The sequence below is a fragment of the Dermacentor albipictus genome, chromosome 1 (genome assembly GCF_038994185.2).
Source record: "Dermacentor albipictus isolate Rhodes 1998 colony chromosome 1, USDA_Dalb.pri_finalv2, whole genome shotgun sequence".
NCBI classification, from domain to species: domain Eukaryota; kingdom Metazoa; phylum Arthropoda; class Arachnida; order Ixodida; family Ixodidae; genus Dermacentor; species Dermacentor albipictus.
In genome coordinates this window covers 122349217-122370074 of record NC_091821.1, presented here as the reverse complement: position 1 = coordinate 122370074, position 20858 = coordinate 122349217, and the positions used below count along the sequence as shown (strand labels likewise).

The 20858-nt window shown below is 46.3% G+C and overlaps 1 protein-coding gene across 3 annotated transcripts in view; it reads right to left on the bottom strand.

The window, feature by feature from the left end:
- Positions 1 to 1711: 1711 nt before the first annotated feature.
- Positions 1712 to 20858, bottom strand: part of LOC135904818 (calcium-activated chloride channel regulator 1-like) — a 91351-nt gene continuing 72204 nt past the window's right edge. For 2 of the 3 annotated variants that reach the window (XM_065435799.1, XM_070525315.1), the window contains 5 exons: positions 19560 to 19766; positions 18858 to 18992; positions 5722 to 5872; positions 3837 to 4139; positions 1712 to 3045 (listed from right to left, as the gene is read on the bottom strand). In XM_065435799.1, the coding sequence (XP_065291871.1) occupies positions 1916 to 3045; positions 3837 to 4139; positions 5722 to 5872; positions 18858 to 18992; positions 19560 to 19766 (1926 nt within the window). In that variant the 3' untranslated portion in view covers positions 1712 to 1915. Of the gene's footprint in view, positions 3046 to 3836; positions 4140 to 5707; positions 5873 to 18857; positions 18993 to 19559; positions 19767 to 20858 lie in introns of those variants that run through there. The other variant, XM_065435800.2, reaches the window with a different exon arrangement.

Sequence of the window (20858 nt, the reverse complement as noted above, 5' to 3'; positions counted from 1 at the left end):
TTACTCCTTCGGGGACTAACAGTTGCCCCTGCCCGATGGTCCTCAAGGGAGTAACGGTAATTCGTTCCGATGCTCCGCAAAGGTGGAATTAATTAAATTAGGCATTTATATCCTAATAAAAAAATTAACGAGCTGAAAAAAAAGTACGTGCCGAGGGCAGGATTCGAACTCACGTCCTCGCGCTCACAAGTCAGGTACTCTAACCACTTCACCACGCCGCTTTTTTTTTCTTTATTGCCAACTTGGCACAATACAGTGAAAAACACCATTATAACATCACATTAAGAATGCTAGCTTCTGTCTGGCTAGCATAAGTGGGTAAAAAACGCTTTACGGTCAGGAGTTCGTCCAGATAAACACACCAATCTGGCTTTTCTTCCTTCTGTTTGTACACATCTCGTAAATATGCGATGCTTTCGTTGAAGTTGTCCCGGGCTGACCTCGCGTTGACGTCCGCATTACGCACTGACATTCTGGTTTTCCAAACACTGTGCATTACTAGAATCATTAGCATATCGTACGGCACACCTTCGCTTTCGACGGGAAGAAATCGAATGCCGTATGGTGTAAGCGGCAGTTCCTTTTTCAGGGTTCTTTGCAAGATGTCCCATAAGAATACGGCATCCCAACAATCGAGAAACATGTGCTCGATTGTTTCAAGCCTTTTGCATATTACACAGTCAACCGACCATGGTACCAACAACCCTTTTTCCTTTAGCCACGGTATTGTAGAAAGTGTGCCACTATGGAGCATGAAAAAGAAAGTTTTGACTGACGATCGGATAGTCATACTTTTAACCCTTTTTAACACATTGCTGCCTGGCCCAGGATTGAACATCCTTCGATACAAGGGAACAGGCATCATCACATCAATTAGGTCTTTGTAGAGGCGTTTTCTCTTGACCTCGCTGAGGTATTCCATTGAAAATCTTACTTTTAGAAACTGGACAGCCGCAACAATTTCATGCATATATCCGCGGACATTGCGTTGCATATGGGCGCGTGATGACACAATGACATCTGGCAATGCGTTCGCCAATCTCACTTGCATAACACTTCTTAAAAGAGGATTTCTTTGATTGCGATAATATACGAACCTAGAGACAATTTGTCTCACGAACAAATGAATCAAACCCAGTCCTCCCGATCGCACTGGAAGGAACAAATTTGTGCGGCTCACCCCTTCCCATGATGAGTTCCATACAAAAACAGCCATCACTCTGTGCAGTCGTTGAATACTCATGCGCGACATGTGTAACGCTTGCAAAACATACAATACTCGAGCAATAATAAAAATGTTACACACTGTGGCACGGGAAAAAATTGATATGTCTCGTCCTCCCCATTTTTGTGTTTTCTTGTGTATCCTTGTAGTGTTACTCCTAGGTATTTACTTGGAGTAGTCGTCCACTGAATGTTGGCGTACGTGACTGGCACACTTTCCCATTCACCATGCCAGAAACCCTGACCGGTTCGGGTCACCGGGATCAGGCCACACTCCAGGCCTGTTTATGAACACGCGGATTTTTATTTCAATCTGGTGGAAAATTGCGCGGCACCGGGATTCGAACCACGGACCTCTTGCACGCGAGGCGGGTGTTCTACCTCTACGCCACCGCTGCACCTGCACTGATAGCTTAACCAGGAAAATCGTGGAAGCTACCGAGATCGCATGGGCAAGTGATGATTGCGTCAGTTGACCGCCAGTGGCTTTATCAAAAAAAAGAGCTTGAATTCTTCACGTAGTCTGCACGTGGCAGTATACCTTCGTCTTCTCTGACGATTCGGACGTGTATATCTATATTCTCAGGATCTACAATAAAATCTTTGTTGAAAGTTAGCGTCTGTCCTGTCTCGACTTGTCCCTCGTCCTTACTGCACTATATGTTATTTGCATTATAAGGAATGGCGCGTGTTAGACAATTCCTAGGTCGTAATAGTCGCCACTGCGCTTTCTCGCATGGTCGCCGATTACCGGTGCTCTGCTTCTGTCCGTACGTCTCGACCTGTCCGACACCCTTGTTACACGCGAAGAGGCGTTCGACCTCTTGGAAGAGCGTATTGAACCGGATGCCCGGCGCTGCAGCATGGGCTCAGGCCCTGACGTGGCTGGTGCCTTCTCTCCGATGTTGTTCGCCCTTGACTTGGCGGCCACCGTGTCAACGCTTCGCGGCTTTTCCTTCGTTGCGCTCCGAGCCATGGCGCTGGGACCACCGGAATCAGGCTGCGCCTGTCCTTTGAAGGATGCGAGAGCGATGGGAGGATCGGGATCGAAATGCTTAGTCGACGAAGGAGCCGCACTCACAGCCTCGCCTGGAGAGTTTTCGAGCGTGGTATTGTTGGCGCGATCCCGACGCTGGGATAAGTTGGATAGTTTTTGGCGCAGTGCCCCAACGGTCCCTGGTGCATCGAATCTAGTGCGCTCTTCGTATGCATTGATAGGCTTATCAGGACCAACTGCGTTCTCAATAACGACGCACTCGGTGTCCCGGCATTTGCCATCAGACCTTCGATGCCGCAGGCAGATCAAGCATATCAGACAGTTGACGAGGAGAACGAGCAGAACAAACCCGCCAGCTACGCCGGCAACTAAATAGTAGAACTGATGCTCAGTGAAGTGGTTCAAGTACAAAAGGTCTGAAGATGACGTGATATCATCAGGAGTCGTCATCAACATAGTCCTTGCTGTGCTATTTGGCACAGCATGGCTTACAGCGTCTGTTGCGGTGGCGTTGATGATGGCGGAGGTATTCTCGCGGGTATTGTTACTGTCGGGATTCACTATGTTCATTCCAAAGCGGCCTTCTACAACAACAGCCACAATGTTCGAGATGTCGCTGTGACGGCGTTCCTTGTTCTTCGTTCGCAGACCGATATAATAAACCACCGTGTTATCGTCTTTCATCTCTGGAAGTGACAAGGTGGCCGACTCATAGTCTCCGGGTTGTTGCTGTTGCTCGAATTCAACGCTCGGTTGATTAGCGAAATCGTTCAGCAGACGTCGTTGGTCCAAGGAGTAACGGAGTTCGTAGGTGGAGCCCACGCCTGCAGGAAAACCAGATAAACATGTTGGCGAAGCTTCTTATGCTCAACTGTGCGTAATATACGAACTAAGAAAGGCAAGCATTCATTCTGCAGGGACGCGATCGGAGATCGATGTTAGAAACGCGCGTTCAGTTTGCGTTCAGTTTCGTCTCATGCGAATGGCTTAGGCCGCGCCGAGTCGTCAGTTACTTCAGTCAGTTACGCCGAGTCGTCATATATACTCTTTAAGCCTGTATTATTGAGGAATAGACGAAAGTGTAAACAACATTTGTGACATAGGGCGCATAACTATTTGAAAGCTGTAACTTAGCAGTGTGCTTCATATATGACGCAGAAAGATAAGCCCTTTGCGCACTTAATTCCGATAAAGTTCATGATCTTTGAATCGAAAGTTGCCTTAACTAAACATTTTATGAAATTACTGCTGATATTCTTCTGCTTGATGTGATTCCCTGTCCGGTATATTTTCACGGCAACCCCATGTCTGCGTGCTCTAAAGCTAATAAACTCCCGCACGACTGTCGAAGAAATGAGTAATATCGTATTGGACCGGCAATACAGAAGGCTCCTGCGCTACCATGTCATAAGTTAAGATTAACACAACTTGTACTATTTAGAGCGCTATGTGATTTATCGGTGCAAGAAGCGTCAGCCAGAGAAGATAGCTAACGAGCATATGACCAAACTATATATACTGAAGCGCGGCGGCACTGCGCTAATACGAAGTATACCTTTTTCGAAAACGGTCCCTGATAAACCGCCAATATAGTTTCCGGCCATTCGCCTCTCACCGTCTCCGCTGTCGTACTCGCTTCCGGGCGCTGACCATTCCAAGGTGACGTTTGGCAGCTCGGTGCGTTTGATGCTCAGGTCGCGCACCGTGCCAGGTGGGAATTGAGCCTTGTTCTGCCCAGAGGCCCAGAAGGAGCCGATGAACTCCTCCCTCTGAAAGAAGGCGCCGGGGCGTGCGTCGGAACCGACGGACGTCGCATGGTTGCCTGTGGCCCTCAACAAGACGCTGTACCAGCCACCTCGCCGCGACGCAGCCAAAAAGTAGCCGCTGTACACGCCGTCGCCCTTGCTCACGTCCGGCTCTGCGTCGCCAAGCAAAAGTACGCTTTCTATGTAAGGTCGTATATACGTGCCTTATACAGGTACAGCCATGGGCAAATAAAGCTCCAATATGGCCCAGTGAAATAAAAAAAAAACTACAAGAGTTTCAGTCGAGTGTTCCAGACAAAGATGCTGCTTGTTTTCCGCAGAAAAGTGTGGCGTATCCCACGGCAAAGTTGAAAACAACCACGCTTACACCTTATAGCTACCTCAAGCACAGCCTTCGGATTTCGCCATGAATTTTCCCGTGTGGGGATCATTCGTCCAGCACATTATACAGTTTGGTGCACGATCTTTGCCAGTGGTTTCGTGGTACCTGCACAAGTGACTAGAGCTGCTGCAGGGACATGTGGTCGGGCTCCTGCTGCACAGTTGGCGCTATAAACCTGTGGAAGCGGAAGACGAGTGTTCCGCACTCCCCAGACTCTTACATATCTCTTTAGTGTTGCCCACCTATCCTCGAAGCTCCTCATGTGCTCCACCGCCTGAAAGACAGCGTTGCGTCTAGACTGTAGCGATAAATGTGGTTCTAGAGCGCTCTTCGGTAGCAATTTCGTAGAAAGGCACTTTTAAGATCTCGTAGAAAGAATTGGACTGGATGAGTGTTTCGAAAGGTACTGCTCACCGCAGTGATGCCACACACACACATTCCATCTAATTCGATAATTAGTCTTAATTAACTAATCAGCTTCTCAAATGGTATAGTTAGATGCAGTAGAATCTTGATGTGGGCGAGTTGGTTTTGCATACTTGAAGAAAAGAACGCTACGAAAACGCGTATACACATATGCGGCTTCTGCACCGGCAGCAAAAGAGTTTTTACTTTATGGGTCAACCTAGCTCTGCTGATGGGTGCTGACCATTGGCCGCCCGTGTGCCTCTGACCCTAGTGCAAGCATTTTATCAAGGCGGGAAGTGTCGCATACTTTTGTGCTTGCAAAAAAGTATGCGACAGTTCTCGCCTTGGTAGGCTCACTAGAGCCCTCCGAAAAGACCAGATATGAAACCCATTCTATGTTACAGTCATGTACGTGGGAGCATGTATGAGGAATTCGCATGTGAATTAGTTCGAGTGCAGACCAGCAGAATATTTGGCTGTTTAATACGTAATGTGTTAGATGATGTTAATATTTTGCAGTACCGCCTATATAGATTATATGCTTAGATGCCTATGTACATTGGGCGCCTATGTATACATTACCTGTGCAGGTCGACACAAAAAGATGGCATCTTCTACACAGCTAATTGCGGGGCCATGCCAGCCGTACTCGAAGCGTTTCCGAGAGTAGAGAGTAGTCAATGTGTCGAAATCGCGAGCAGAAAATAGGGGCTTTTGATGGCAATCACACTGTTTTAACATTTAACGATGTTAACTCCTTTTGAAGGCCGTGCATGTGCGTATGTGCTCTTCACTCTTTTCCTTCTACCTGCCCTTCCATGGTGCACTTTGGCCTCAGTATCCCTTGCGCACCAGAACACAAATCTAGGATCCAGTAAAGCAACGAACTTGGTGCCACGGTGTTCTAAATGTGGCTACGAAATGACGTACCCCATGCGACGTACCCAGCAGTCCATTGTCCCGAAGCTGGATGATTGTAGTGGTGACAATGTTCTGCGCTACGTAGTAGACGACTGCTTCGATAGTGGCTCCCTTAACAGCTTGCTCGCCGTACAGGAGTTCGGCGTACAGCACTTGCGGAAACGGCGTGTCTACCTGCGTAGAGAATGCGTGGAATGACATATATTTAATCAAGTTTTTATATTGCTCAGTTTTCGGTGAGCAATAATAAGACGATATCTTTGAAGTTAGTAACCGTGGAGAAATCAGAGCCCGCGCAAATTATTCTTACTGTAGAACTGGTCGTAAGAGTAGGTGCAAGTCAAACGTGCATATGTCGAGAAATGCGGGACATCAGGCGTGTGAGACGCCTAGCATTTTCTCTCGGTGGGCATTCCGCTAGGCGGTTCGTTACTGAATGGACATAGCAATTAAAAAATTGAAGCTCACGAAAAAATGCAGGTATCAATTAGGGTTTGACTGAAAAAGACTAATTTGGAAGCACATTCGGAAATATTGAGCACTGCGTTAATAAAGCTCCACCTTCCTGCGCAGTTTTTATGCGAAGCATATTACGAGAGCTCAACCCAGCTCCTCAGGCGCGGCGGTGTCGCCTTGAAACCACGTGACACCGTGACGTCACGACAGAGGAGAAGTGGCTTTGGCTCAACTCTTGCAAGACGGGCTGGGTGGGAATCGAACCAGGGTCTCCGGAGTGTGGGACGGAGACGCTACCACTGAGCCACGAGTACGATGCTTCAAAGCGGTACAAAAGCGCCTCTAGTGAATGCGGTGTTGCCTTAGAAACGAGCTGTTTCTAAGGCGTGCGTCTCTTGCTCAGGCGCACATTTCGTTGCCGCGCCGAACGCTGCTTTGCTCGACGCTCACCGCGTCCAATGCGGGGCGCGTAGTCGCTGCCCTGTAGCCCATTGTCTTACACCACTTGGCGGGTCGACGGGAACGCTGTCGCGTTCCACTCTTGAAGGCGAAGCAGTAATGCATGAGTTGTTTCTTCGTCTAGCCGAACCAAATATAGCCAAGCAACAGCAGTTCACCAGGCTAAACAGTGGTTCAACAACTAAAATAAAGGCTAGTATGCTTCGCATCCTGGGCTTAACCTTACCCAAGCCACAGCCATTTTTATTATTCCATTGTGACATCAATAACATGTCCACATGTCCGCACGTGTCGGGACTACATGTCTTGCATTTCTGGGCATGGTGTTGGACAGATTATTGCGAAGCGGCCGGCCAATGCCAAGCAACTCTTAAGAACGAAAAACTTTGTGAATTAGGTTCTAGGTCTGTTCAGTGAGGTTTGCCATATCTTTTTTTTTTGGGTCTTATTTACGTATGAAAATTGCCTAAACAGCTCTGCATTCTGTCTGCAGCGGATGCTCGCCAACGGCTGTGGCTGTGTCCAAGGCCCAAATCCATACAGGAGATAGAGGGGGAGAGAGAGAGAGAGAGTACGCATAGAAAGGCAGGGAGGTTAGCCCAAGTTTGTTCCGTTTGGCTACCTTGCACGGGGTAACAGGCAGGGGGAGAAAAAGAGAAAGACAGTGGAGGAGGAGAGAGAAAAAAAGAGACAGACGAGCACAAGCAAATCGCGTACATTAGAGTACGAAATCAATAATTGGCCGACATCTCGTCAGGTAGTTAAGTAGATGCGTATTAGAAATACAATAAACAGAACGCCGACTAAAATTGTGTTGTTGAAGGTCCATGTTTCTTCAAACAAGTTGCGCCACGAGCTGATGAACGTCCAGGACAAACTGAAAAAAAAAAATCCCGGGCGTGGTATACAAGATACTCTGCATGGACTGGGATTGCATTTCATTGCTGAGAGCGGAAATTTCGAGAGGCGCTTAAAAGAGCACATGTACGAGGGCGAACAAGAAAGTCTTTGCCCCTATTTTTTTAGCCGAGTTACGGCTGTAAATGCGAAGTCAACATATTCATTCCCAGCGGTGGACTTTTCCTGGACGGGCCCGGCCTTATCTACCGGTAGCTCCGCGGCACGGCGCTGCTGTCAGCTGTTGAAGACGGCGGTTGTGCTTCACACGTCCACGGCGTACGAGCAACGAAGTGTGATTCGTTTTCTATGGAGCAAGGGACGGACGCCCATCGAATTGCACAGGAAAATGCAGCCCACGTACGGAGAAAGGTGTCTCTTTTTGAGAAGCTTGTCGAAACTCCCAGCAGGACAGCGATTCACGTGCAACGATGAAGCCAAGACAGCAGTCCACTGTGAGCCGGAAGAATCCTACCAAAGCAGCATCTCAAGTTTAGTGCTGCGATGGGACAAATATCTGAACCGGTGTGGGGACTATGTGTAAAAATAGTGTAAGGTGCGTATATTTGTTATTACGTGTATGTACCTTGTTTTGGCTAATAAAAAAAATAAGGGCAAAGACTTTCTGATGCGCCCTCGATGGTATGACGTCAAAACGCAAAACGGTTGCTTCTAATGCCCTCGCCGAGCACGCACATGCCACACAACACAATATTATCTGGGAGCATGCTTCGGTTGTCGTCAGGGGGAGGAACCGGACACAGAGGCAATAGCTGGAATCCCTGTCCACCCAGACAACGGTAAACGAGCTAGAACGGAACGACAGTAATCTGCCGCCGGTCTACGCAAGATGCCTGAACAGATTACTCGAGTGAACAACCATTCACTTCAGTGAACAAGGCTCCCGTGTGGAAGCCGAAACGCCTGACCCCTTCAACAACACTATTTTAGTCGGCGTTCTGTCAATTGTGTTTCTAATGTATGACATTATAGTACGCGAATTAGGCAGCGAGTGGCTCTTAAAGTCTATCATGAAGGATCATAGGCTATATACAGGAACCTCATTAGCGCGAGTAAAGCCTTCTGCGCGGAGTTTCTTTGGGAGCACCGGACTAGACCGTTCTGTTCCGACAGTGGATGATTGTCCAATTGGTCCAGCACTCTGCATATCACTTTCACTTGCCTCTAGAAATTGGTGACCCGCCGTGGTTGCTCAGTGGCTATGGTGTTAGGCTGCTGAGCGCGAGGTCGCGGGATCGAATCCGGGCCACGGCGGCCGCATTTCGATGGGGGTGGTCGAAATTTCCGGAGTCCCCCACTACGGCGTGCCTCATAATCAGAAAGTGGTTTTGGCACGTAAAACCCCATAATTTAATTCTTTTTTCTTTTTTTTTAGAAATTGGTGAGAGGTGTCGGGATATGGATAGACCAGCCTATGCAGTGCTTAATCACCGACAGTAAGTTCCACAAGGCCCTTCTGTAGTTTCTTCACCAATGTCTGCACGCATTTATTGACGTATAATAATTCCTGTGAGAAAAACTGGGGAAAAAAAGAAAGATGACATAATTACCAATGTAGGAAACTCGCGTCAAATTCACAAAGCCTTTTGTTTGCAAAGGATACTTGTCGTTGGCCGGCCGATCTTCGCTGATGAAATGTGCAGCATCAGGATTGGCTGGAATTTGCTCTTACGAAAAATTCTAGCGTAAGAGCTTTTTTCGAATACGGGCCCTCGCTTTTTGCGCGGTGTAAGGGCTTGATTTTTATGAACAATTGGTAAAAGGTTATGCCATGGAGAGTGCTTTCAAATTTACATTATATGAAGAATCAAATAAATAACTCATAATAATAGTGGAATTGTTTCTGATTCTCTACTAATTTTGCTGTCGTATACACACGTGTTCGCTGGTCAGAAAATGACAGAAGTATTTCGTATAAGTAGGCAAACCAGTAAGAAAAACAAATAAATAAATCATACAAGGCCTACTGGGCATTTCTGGAGTACATAAAGGATAGACGCTAATTTTCGAAGCAAGCTGATTTCATTTGGTTAAATATGTACAATGTCACCGTACTCCCTAGTTCGAAGTACACATTCGATCAAAACTCAAAAGCAACCTTTGCCGATCTCGGTGCGCTCTTCGACAGCTGTGATAACGCATCGCTTTCTCGAAAGATTGTGGATAGTTTTTAGGGGCTCAGTAACAACAACGAGATGGAAATGTAGCACTATAGCTTTACCAATTCATTGTCGACCGCACATCTGAAAATGTGACGCGCATTTCCTAACTGTCTGTTTTAAAGCTTCTTTGTATATGTGCGTGCGCGCACGCGCGTGCGTCTTTGTGTGACGCTGTTAAAAATGGCGTTTACGTTTTCTGTAAAGCGGTTTACTAGAGATATATGGGGTTTAGCCCCATTTATTGAATAACTGCGCGGGCTGCGGAAGTATTAAAAATTGTTTTACCCGAAAACTAGGCGCCCCTGCATACGCCATTCGAGTATACCTGTTTCAAGGAGAGAGCATGACGAGCTACTTCTGTGAAAGTCTTGCAAACGTTGCTTTGGGGAGCGGAAAAACAAAAATGAAACACTTGTGTTTTACGAATGGGTCGATACGAATAGGTCGATATTAATTTTTCCTTCATTAATTACTTCTCTCCACCTTGCAGGTTTCCGCAGAACTGTTACATCAAACCCGTGTATCATATGGGACGCCTGTGAAAGAACTGAATCTCTTCGTACCTTAACCAGCACCACAGCCATCAAAGTTGACGAGTGCACTTCACGGTCACGCTCGAAGTAGTATTCATATCGAGGCTATATGCCTATAGGCTTCAAAGTGACATGAGTGACACGACATTGAATAATTGTCGAAATTCACTGTGCTGATCTGAAAACAATTTCGTGTGCTCTGTTGTTGGGGAAGAAGTGTCAGCATATCGAGTATACGGACGTCAACGCTATAGCGGCGGCCTATAGGCTCTATAGATACAGAGCACGTAAGCGTGCCTTGAAGTTCTACGCCGATGGAGGCTAAAAGACGTGCTGTAAAGTGCATGACGAAACATGGCGGCCGCGCGTTGAGGAGGAGCTTTCCCTTGTGACGCATGTGTGAATGTACTTTGCCTACTGCGCTGTATATTTCACGCCTATAGAAACGCTGGCGTATTGTAATATGCGTCTTCAATACTCTGGCATGAGCTTCTTTGGGGGCCAATGTGAAAAGAGCGCAGACGTTGGAGAGCACATGACGGAAGTCCACTAGCGTAGCCAGGGGGGAGGAAGGTGCTCACCGAGATTCAGCACCCCCCCCCCCCCCCCCCCCCAGAATTGTCCCGGCCGGCGCCCTGCTCCACTTTATGCCAGGCACGTCGCCTGTGAACAAAGGCACATATCCTGCGAACGCCCGCCCCAGACAAGGACAGGGTGGCACACGCCTTCAGTCAGACCAAGAGCCTGCTCAAGGTACTAGTTTTATTATGCACCAAGCATGGGAAACTTGACAGATATTCACGGCACCTTAGCCCCCCACCCTTCCCGAAAAAAAAAAAAAATCCTGGCTACGCGCCTGCACGGGACACTATTAATCGATATGCGATCATCCGGCTTCAAGAGCATGTTGTCTCGGCAAGCTCGCTCACGAGTCGACTCACTCAGGCTCGGACTGGCCCGTCAGTAAGTCGGAGAGTCCGGCTAAATAGAATTTTGGTGAGACTGAGTTCGAGTGAGGGGCCTTAAGAAAAAATATATATATATTGTGAGTAAGTCTGATTAAGTTCGGTTTATTTTTCCGACCTATGTATACGTGAGATACTTGAGGGTATAGAGCGTCCCAGAGCATGGCAGGCCCTAGAGAGTGGCGAGAACATAAAGGAAATCGATGTACGTTCAGAAACCATAGCATCCACGTTGAGCGGCGAAAGAGAATCGTATACACGCAGCACCAGGTGGCACAGGGAATCCGGAGCTGGCACGGAAAGCACGCTCTCTGCGCCACGCGCAGCCACGTTGCTTCCGTACACTGCACGTTCCATTCTCACGAACCATACTGCGGCTGCAAAGCGAGACTGGATACCTACACTGCCAGACACGACGAACAGACGACGCTGTGACTCCAGCTGCCGCAATATGAGTGGGCGACGAGCGCCGGGTGAACAGCTGGCTTCCTCAGACGCCACCAGTGTGACGAGTGACAACTTGATACGAAATTTACGCGGGGGCTTCGGCTGGTGCTGTGCCAGGGCCAGAATTTCATACGGCCTCCGCGCAGTTTGACGCCGTCGGCCGCGCCTTCATGTTGCGCCCAGCAAACGACCTAGAAGATCCGTGCCTATTTCTGCAGATCATTTACAGACCGCGCCGTGCTGCCAAACGTTGCGTCTGAACTTTGTGTCGCACGTTCAACGTACCGTTTTTATTGCTGCTTCCGTGGATCACAGCGAACACTTCCTCACGGGTTCCTGTGCCTTTCTTCCCATCCATTTACCATACTTTGAAGATCGGCAGCAGCATGCAAGAGCGAGACCAGTGGTGGACTGAGCGCCATGGCGATGGTGGTCTCGAACAGTTCACGTGAACTTTGTTCCGGAGTTGACTATGGCTCTTGTGTCACGTTTTTTTCTCTCACTTAACATATTGCAAATAAACTGTGTATCTGCCTTCATATGTGTGTAGAAATAACCAGATCCGGTCGGTACGTCATATTTCTCTTTTTCTTTTCTCTATAGCCGGCGCCAGCAAGGCCAAACACCCTGCCGAATAAGGAATGCCTAGCTACTCGGCTGCTGATGTTTTATGGATATAAATATGCTACAACTTGCATGCGCCCGCCATTGCGGCCAAGTTCAACTCGCGTACTCGCCTCACTTCGTTGCCAACAGATTCTGGCTCATAAGAGGCGGAGGTCGCAATTCAGCAAGTAGGCCAGGCGGTGCAAGGTATGCAGGTTGTTTCAGCAACTATTTTTGCATGTGTCTAAAAACAGGGGATTTCCAGTCAAGTGATCTTCTTTTTTTTCTGGCCAAGAGAGCTGACATCACAATTTGTGCGGCATAAATCACTAATAATGTAATTTCATGAATCAACTATTTATTGAATACATTAGCGCAATTGGTGAATAGAAGGCGTTCCAGCCGTGCGCACCTATAGTAGGAATTTAATACTCGCACAAGTTTCGAAATACCCGTCCTGAAACTTCGGTCGTCCGCTATGCATGCTGGTTGTACGGCCTGATGTAGCAGCGTAGCGATCACCTTCCACGTCACGGCGTCATGACATATACACCTCATGGGGAACGAAACGGAAAGTGGTCCATAGAAATACTGCGGTAAATTATTTAGGGCGTTCCGAGGCTTGGGCAGCATTTTTTCTAGGACTTCGAATTCTAGGACCTTTATTCAACGCAAAAAAAAAGGAAAGTCGAAAATGTCATATCAGTACTCCCTTGATACTCTATCGTGCGCAGTCACCTTGCGTAACTCATCTTTTTTATTCGAATAATCACTGAATCAGCCATTATCTATAAGTCACACCCGCAACACAGCGGCGCGTATACTTGTTCATGTCGTCCGGTATCCGTAGCTATCACAGCAGGTGCGGCTGCAGTCTCCAGTATTCCTATAACGCTGTGTGTTCGTTTAGTGCACGGGGGAACCTCTGAGACAATAAATATTGAGCAGTTCTACATAAACTTGTTTTTTTCAGCGGCCATGCACATTGCCAAGCTACAAAATGATTAAATGTTTAATTATCAACTCTAGGGCACATATAAAACTGCCAAATTGAAGTCGAGTATAGCAGTGAAGTCATGCCTGCTTAACAGAAATTGTATAGCACTAGCACAACTTTCGTGGTATCCGTCCCCCGAATGAGCTACGAAAGATATTTCTGCTTCATTTGCTTCAATTCAATTCTGCAATTGCACCATGCACCAATTTTTTTGTTACCTGTACCTGAACATGCACCCAGTTTCCGCATTTTCCAGATATCAGTCTGAAAAGCGGAACAACGCTATCTCTCACAGGATTTTTTGAAAAAGTATATTCCAACTAAAGAAAAGGCAAAAACAGGTCGTATAGTCAGGTACTGTGGAGAGGGGCTCTACAATAAAAATATCCCCGCCGCGACATTCAGTGCAGGGTCACTCCACGCGAAACGTCCCAGGCCCTCCATCGGCGATTCTCTGGTAAGAGATTGGGCTAATTGGCTATTGCGTCGCAGATTTTTGTAATTAATTTCCAGGATGACACCGGTTTCGAGATATTATTTCCCAAAGTGTGGGACGAAATACATGGGCGTTCCAGTTACTTTTGTGGCTCAGTGCATGAAAGAGCGTTTTGTTAAAAAAGTAAGTGGAGGAACAGTGCATTTTTAGGGCACGTTTGATGGCGCATAACTCCAAACTGGCGTCATTCATTCTGGAAGTTCATTACTAGTTGATACGCCTTGCAAACTCACCGGCTACAATTAGTAAATTGCAATATGTGGCATAAAGTAATTAATTCAATATATATGTATATATATATATATATATATATATATATATATATATATATATATATTAGTGGGTTTTTTGTTAATTACTTGGATATGTCTTTCGTTCTTTCGTGTGAGTATATCCGCCTCTCTGAATAATCCAGCTCAGGGACAACAATTAAGCTATCTGTCACAGGTGATTTTTCAAAATTCCGTACAAGTTAAAGATGATCACTCTGTACATGTGCCATTTGCTCGAGCGTCATCTGTGTTTGTGTGTGTGTGTGTTTAACACTGCGCCATCTATTTCGAACAAAACAATTTGTGGAAGTAAGCGCATGTGTCGAGTGCTCTCTTAGCCGTCCGTCTCTTATTAGCGCTAATTCCTCGATATACGGCTAGCCCGTGTTAATGAATAGGCTGCCTCTCATCGCTGTTCTCAATCTGCGGCGCGCGGCACGCTGCAAAAAAAAAAAAAAATAGTGAGAGAGAGAGACAGAGATAACAAAAAAAAAAAAAGGAGGGCGAGATCCATCCTTTGTACGGCACGAGAATGCTGCGGCGCGGCGGAGCCGACGCTGCACCGGAAAGGCTCTGGGAACATATATATATATATATATATATATATATATATATATATATATATATATATATATATATATATATATATATATATATCCCAGCTAACTTTAGCCGTAGATTAAAAATGTGCAAACGCCGCGTAGCTGGATGGAACAAAATTAATGTTGTTTGCCGTTGCTTGGGGATACTCAGAGTAGCTTTCTTTCATTTCGCCTAATTATATAATTAGTCTTAATTAATATAATCAAATTCTTAAGTATTATAATTCGATGAAAAGTGTGAATGGGAAAATTGTAGAGCGACACGAAAAACTCCCGATACAGCTTTCTGTTGCTGAATCATCATCATCATCATCATCATCAGCCTGGTTACGCCCACTGCAGGGCAAAGGCCTCTCCCATACTTCTCCAACAACCCCGGTCATGTACTAATTGTGGCCATGCTGTCCCTGCAAACTTCTTAATCTCATCCGCCCACCTAACTTTCTGCCGCCCCCTGCTACGCTTCCCTTCCCTTGGGATCCAGTCCGTAACCCTTAATGACCATCGGTTATCCTCCCTCCTTATTACGTGTCCTGCCCATGCCCATTTCTTTTTCTTGATTTCAACTAAGATATCATTAACTCGCGTTTGTTCCCTCACCCAATCCGCTCTTTTCTTATCCCTTAACGTTACACCTACCATTCTTCTTTCCATAGCTCGTTGCGTCGTCCTCAATTTAAGTAGAACCCTTTTCGTAAGCCTCCAAGTTTCTGCCCCGTACGTGAGTACTGGTAAGACACAGCTATTATACACTTTCCTCTTGAGGGATAATGGCAACCTGCTGTTCATGATCTGAGAATGCCTGCCAAACGCACCCCAGCCCATTCTTATTCTTCTGATTATTTCTGTCTCATGATCCGGATCTGCCGTCACTACCTGCCCTAAGTAGATGTATTCCGTTACTACTTCCAGTGCCTCGCTGCCTATTGTAAATTGCTGTTCTCTTCCGAGACTGTTAAACATTACTTTAGTTTTCTGCAGATTAATTTTTAAACCCACTCTTCTGTTTTGCCTCTCCAGGTCAGTGAGCATGCATTGCAATTAGTCCCCTGAGTTACTAAGCAAGGCAATATCATCAGCGAATCGCAAGTTACTAAGGTATTCTCCATTAACTTTTATCCCCAATTCTTCCCAATCCAGGTCTCTGAATACCTCCTGTAAACACGCTGTGAATAGCATTGGAGAGATCGTATCTCCCTGTCTGACGCCTTTCTTTATTGGGATTTTGTTGCTTTCTTTATGGAGGACTACGGTGGCTGTGGAGGCGCTATAGATATCTTTCAGTATTTTTACATAAGGCTCGTCTACACCCTGATTCCGTAATGCCTCCATGACTGCTGAGGTTTCGACAGAATCAAACGCTTTCTCGTAATCAATGAAAGCTATATATAAGGGTTGGTTATATTCCGCACATTTCTCTATCACCTGATTGATAGTGTGAATATGATCTATTGTTGAGTAGCCTTTACGGAATCCTGCCTGGTCCTTTGCTTGACAGAAGTCCAAGGTGTTCCTGATTCTATTTGCGATTACCTTGGTGAATAGTTTGTAGGCAACGGACAGTAAGCTGATCGGTCTATAATTTTTCAAGTCTTTGGCGTCCCCTTTCTTATGGATTAGGATTATGTTAGCGTTCTTCCAAGATTCCGGTACGCTCGAGGTCATGAGGCATTGCGTATACAGGGTGGCCAGTTTGTCTAGAACAATCTGCCCACCATCCTTCAACAAATCTGATGCTACCTGATCCTCCCCAGCTGCCTTCCCCCTTTGCATATCTCCTAAGGCTTTCTTTACTTCTTCCGGAGTTACCTTTGGGATTTCGAATTCTTCTAGACTATTTTCTCTTCCATTATCGTTGTGGGTGCCACTGGTACTGTACAAATCTCTATAGAACTCCTCAGCCACTTGAACTATCTCATCCATATTAGTTATGATATTGCCGGCTTTGTCTCTTAGCGCATACATCTGATTCTTGCCAATTCCTAGCTTCTCGTTCACTGTTTTTAGGCTTCCTCCGTTCCTGAGAGCATGTTCAATTCTATCCATATTATACTTCCTGATGTCAGCTGTCTTACGCTTGTTGATTAACTTCGAAAGTTCTGCCAGTTCTATTCTAGCTGTAGGTTTAGAGGCTTTCATACATTGGCGTTTCTTGATCAGATCTTTCGTCTCCTGTGATAGTTTACTGGTATCCTGCCTAACGGAGTTCCCACCGACTTCCACTGCACACTCCTTAATGATGCGCACAAGATTGTCGTTCATTGCTTCAACACTAAGGTCCTCTTACTGAGTTAAAGCCGAATACCTGTTCTGTAGCTTGATCCGGAATTCCTCTAGTTTCCCTCTTACCGCTAACTCATTGATTGGCTTCTTGTGTACCAGTTTCTTCCGTTCCCTCGTCAAGTCTAGGCTAATTCGAGTTCTTACCATCCTGTGGTCACTGCAGCGCACCTTGCCGAGCACGTCCACATCTTGTATGATGCCAGGGTTAGCGCAGAGTATGAAGTCTATTTCATTTCTAGTCTCGCCGTTCGGGCTCCTCCACGTCCACTTTCGGCTATCCCGCTTGCGAAAGAAGGTATTCATTATCCTCATATTGTTCTGTTCCGCAAACTCTACTAATAACTCTCCCCTGCTATTCCTAGTGCCTATGCCATATTCCCCCACCGCTTTGTCTCCAGCCTGCTTCTTGCCTACCTTGGCATTAAAGTCGCCCATTGGTATAGTGTATTTGGTTTTCACTCTACCCATCGCCGATTCCACGTCTTCATATTCTTATTAATCAGGAATCCGACTCCTAGTTCTCTTCTCTCCGCTAAGCCCCGGTAGCACAGGACGTGCCCGCTTTTTAGCACTGTCTATGCTTCTTTTGGCCTCCTAACTTCACTGAGCCCTATTATATCCCATTTACTGCCCTCTAATTCCTCCAATAGCACTGCTAGACTCGCTTCACTAGATAACGTTCTAGCGTTAAACTTTGCCAGGTTCATATTCCAATGGCGGCCTGTCCGGAGCCAGTGATTCTTAGCACCCTCTGATGCGTCGCAGGTCTGACCGCCGCCGTGGTCAGTTGCTGCGCAGCTGCTGGGGACAGGGCCGGGGTTTGATTGTTGTGTTCATATAGGAGGTTGTGGCCAAGTACTGCACCAGGGTGGCCAATCCTGCTCTGGTGAGGGAGTGCGTTGCCGATTCTGGTCACCGGGATCAGGCCACACTCCAGGCCTGTTTGTGCAACTTTATCAACACGCGGATTATTTTTTTTTAATCCGGTGGAAAATTGCCGGTACCGGGATTCGAACCACGGACCTCTTGCATGCGAGGCGGGTATTCTACCTCTACGCCACCGCTGCACTTCCGCTGCACTTCCTTGCTGAATACGTGCTACATAAAAGTGTTTTTCCAAGCGTAAAAGTAGCACGCGAATATACACAAAGTGCCTCGAGCGGGCAGTCGCACAGCAATTTTGCGTGCATTCGAGAGGTTTTTTCACGCTCGGAAAAACACTTTTATGTAGCACGTACTGAGCAACAGAAAGCTGTATCGGGAGTTTTTTATGTCGCTCTACAATTTCCCATTGACACTTTTAATCGAATTATAACACTTAAGAAGTTGATTAATTAATTAAGACTAATAATCTAATTAGGCGGAATGAAACAAAATTTGCGTATCTCCAAACGATGGCAAATAACATTATCTTGGTTCTGTCCAGCTATGTGGTATTTGCATATATTTAAGCTCTGGCTAAAGTTAGCTGGGACACCTTGTATATGGCTGGCTCATCAGGCCACCCAAATATACCACCAAACAACGCCGTAGTTTGTGGAAATTTGAGAATCAATGCAGTGTGCGTGGAAAAACGTTGGATAGCGACAAATTGAAATGATATTTAGGTTTGTTGCATGTCGTTTCTGTTCAAGCGCTGCTCAGAGGTAGACTTGCTTTATTTTTGAGGAGCTCACATGAAGGTTCTGCGATAAATCGAAAAGCTTTATATGTTCGACCATGGTAAGAGCAAATACGTAGGTTCGTTCTATATTCGGAAGGGTCATATAGCAAGTTTTAAGTACATTTTCATCGTATTCTGGGTCGATTCAACAAAGGCGCGAAAGGCTTGCTTTTGCCAGACCGACCATATGCCATGAAATGCATGATGATGACGAAGTGTTCCAGTGTGTTCAAAGTTTTTTCTCTCTATACAAGCTGATAGAGAAAAGAAAAGACAAAAGGAAAGAGAACGATCACGTACTTTCTTCCTGCGGAACCATCCACGTAGGCGAACTCTTGGTTCTTGCACTGAACCGCGAATGCTCGCCATGAATGAGCAGCGCTGGCTGCTTTTCCGTGCCCTAACCGCATAATCAACGTTCACGATGTCTGGGTCCTGCAGATTGGCCAGAAAAAAGAAAAAATGAAACATTATTATTTCCACAACGGCGAAGGAAAGTTGCACATGCATTGCCTCAAATGACAAGTCGGAGTAGATTAGGCAGGTTATCTCCGACATGCGAATTCGTTGGAGTATTAGTGGGCTGCGAACGCTAAAAAGTCTAGGAGCCTCTGGTCTTAGCCGTAGTTTCCCTGTGTTGTAGGCTTTCCCGCCTGCGGCATCACACGCGTTCTGGGTGTGGCAGAGACGCAAACAGCGTAGTATATACATGCAACGTCCGCGTTGCGTGTTCACTGTTAAATAACGGTGTCGCGCGCCTTTTTTTTTTCATTTCCGTTTTTGCACTAATGCAAACGCGCTCTGTTAATCCCACACGAGACAGCCGTTCGACGGAGGCACTTCAGCACCAGCGACGTATCAGAAACCATCCAGGCGCAACAATACCGAGCAGGGACTGAATGATTGAAACTGGAGAAAGCGTTGACGAGAGCGTCTCTACGAACAGTTCTAAATTGCGGGGCTCAGAAGGGAAAGCCGTTATGCTGTGGCAGTGTCTCGAACCTCAGTGAGCTTCTGTTCCGTGGCGAACATAGACATCTTGACCCGGTGAGATGGTACCAGCGTCCCGTTGAACGTGACGTCACCTTCTTCAATGTTGTACACGTCTGGGCAGGCGACGATGAATGAGAGCACGTTGGAATCAAACGACTTGAAGCTAAAATTTCCATTGACGCCATCTCCTAGAGTCACGTCTGTATTCTGGTAGACCTGCATTTGGTTTACAGAGAGTAATGTAGTGCACATATTTCTTTATGGAATACACACATGAGCTAAATGGTGGTATAAATAAATAAATGAATGAATGAATAAATAAATGAATAAATAAATAAATAAATAAATAAATAAATAAATAAATAAATAAATAAATAAATAAACCCTATATTTAGAAGTGTCCTGTGCATTGAAGTGACCTGCAAGACCACTGCCCAGGTCTGCAAGGCACGCTGGACGCTTTAACCAAGACCCCACGGAGACATTATATACGGAGTGGAAGTTCGCAATTTACACATTAACAAAGCCCAGGATAAGTTACCTGCGTGCACACATGGCTGATCCACTTGATAAGCACGTGTACGGATGTTCAGTCGCAAATTTTGCCTCAGAGCAAATTACTCATTGAGCTGGCAGTCGCATATCGGAAGTAGTCCGGCCCGCGGGAAAAGAATGTTCTGCAAGAATAATGACGATTGTTGCCAGAAGTACAATCACCGACTGAGCAAATAGTATATACAATTAGCGCTTTTCACAGGCCCTACATGTGTCCTGCAGAAAGCTATCTCGTTGCCGCCGCATGCCGCTGCCGACACACGCCGCCGCATGTGTTTTTGTTGTTGTTTGTTATGAGTCTCACATTCACACATTGGGGAGCACTTTTGACATATGTTTAGTTTATCACGTGACAAAATAATCCTCCTCTGGCACTTCTGCCTTCTTCATGAGGTGAGAAAAAAGCATGATCATCATTATAATATTGTAGGAACCTGGAAGGCCCTTTGCCGTGTTTACTCAGTACGAATTTGAAGGGCGGCCAGCCACACGATACGCGCACACGTGCGCGCCATTGCGCGCTTCGCTGCGCGTAGCACAGGGCTGACAGACCAGTGATGGCGGAAACGTTCGTCTTTGGCCTTGAGAAAAGTTTATCCTTAATTTCATTATGGCCAGCCATTTTTATTTAATTTATCAATGTTAGAGCTAGTACATTGGTTTTAAGTTGATAAATGCAAGCCGTTTTTATCTACACATCCTTATGACAAGAAAAACTACATCAATGATCAACATCACGCGCGATAGCGTCTG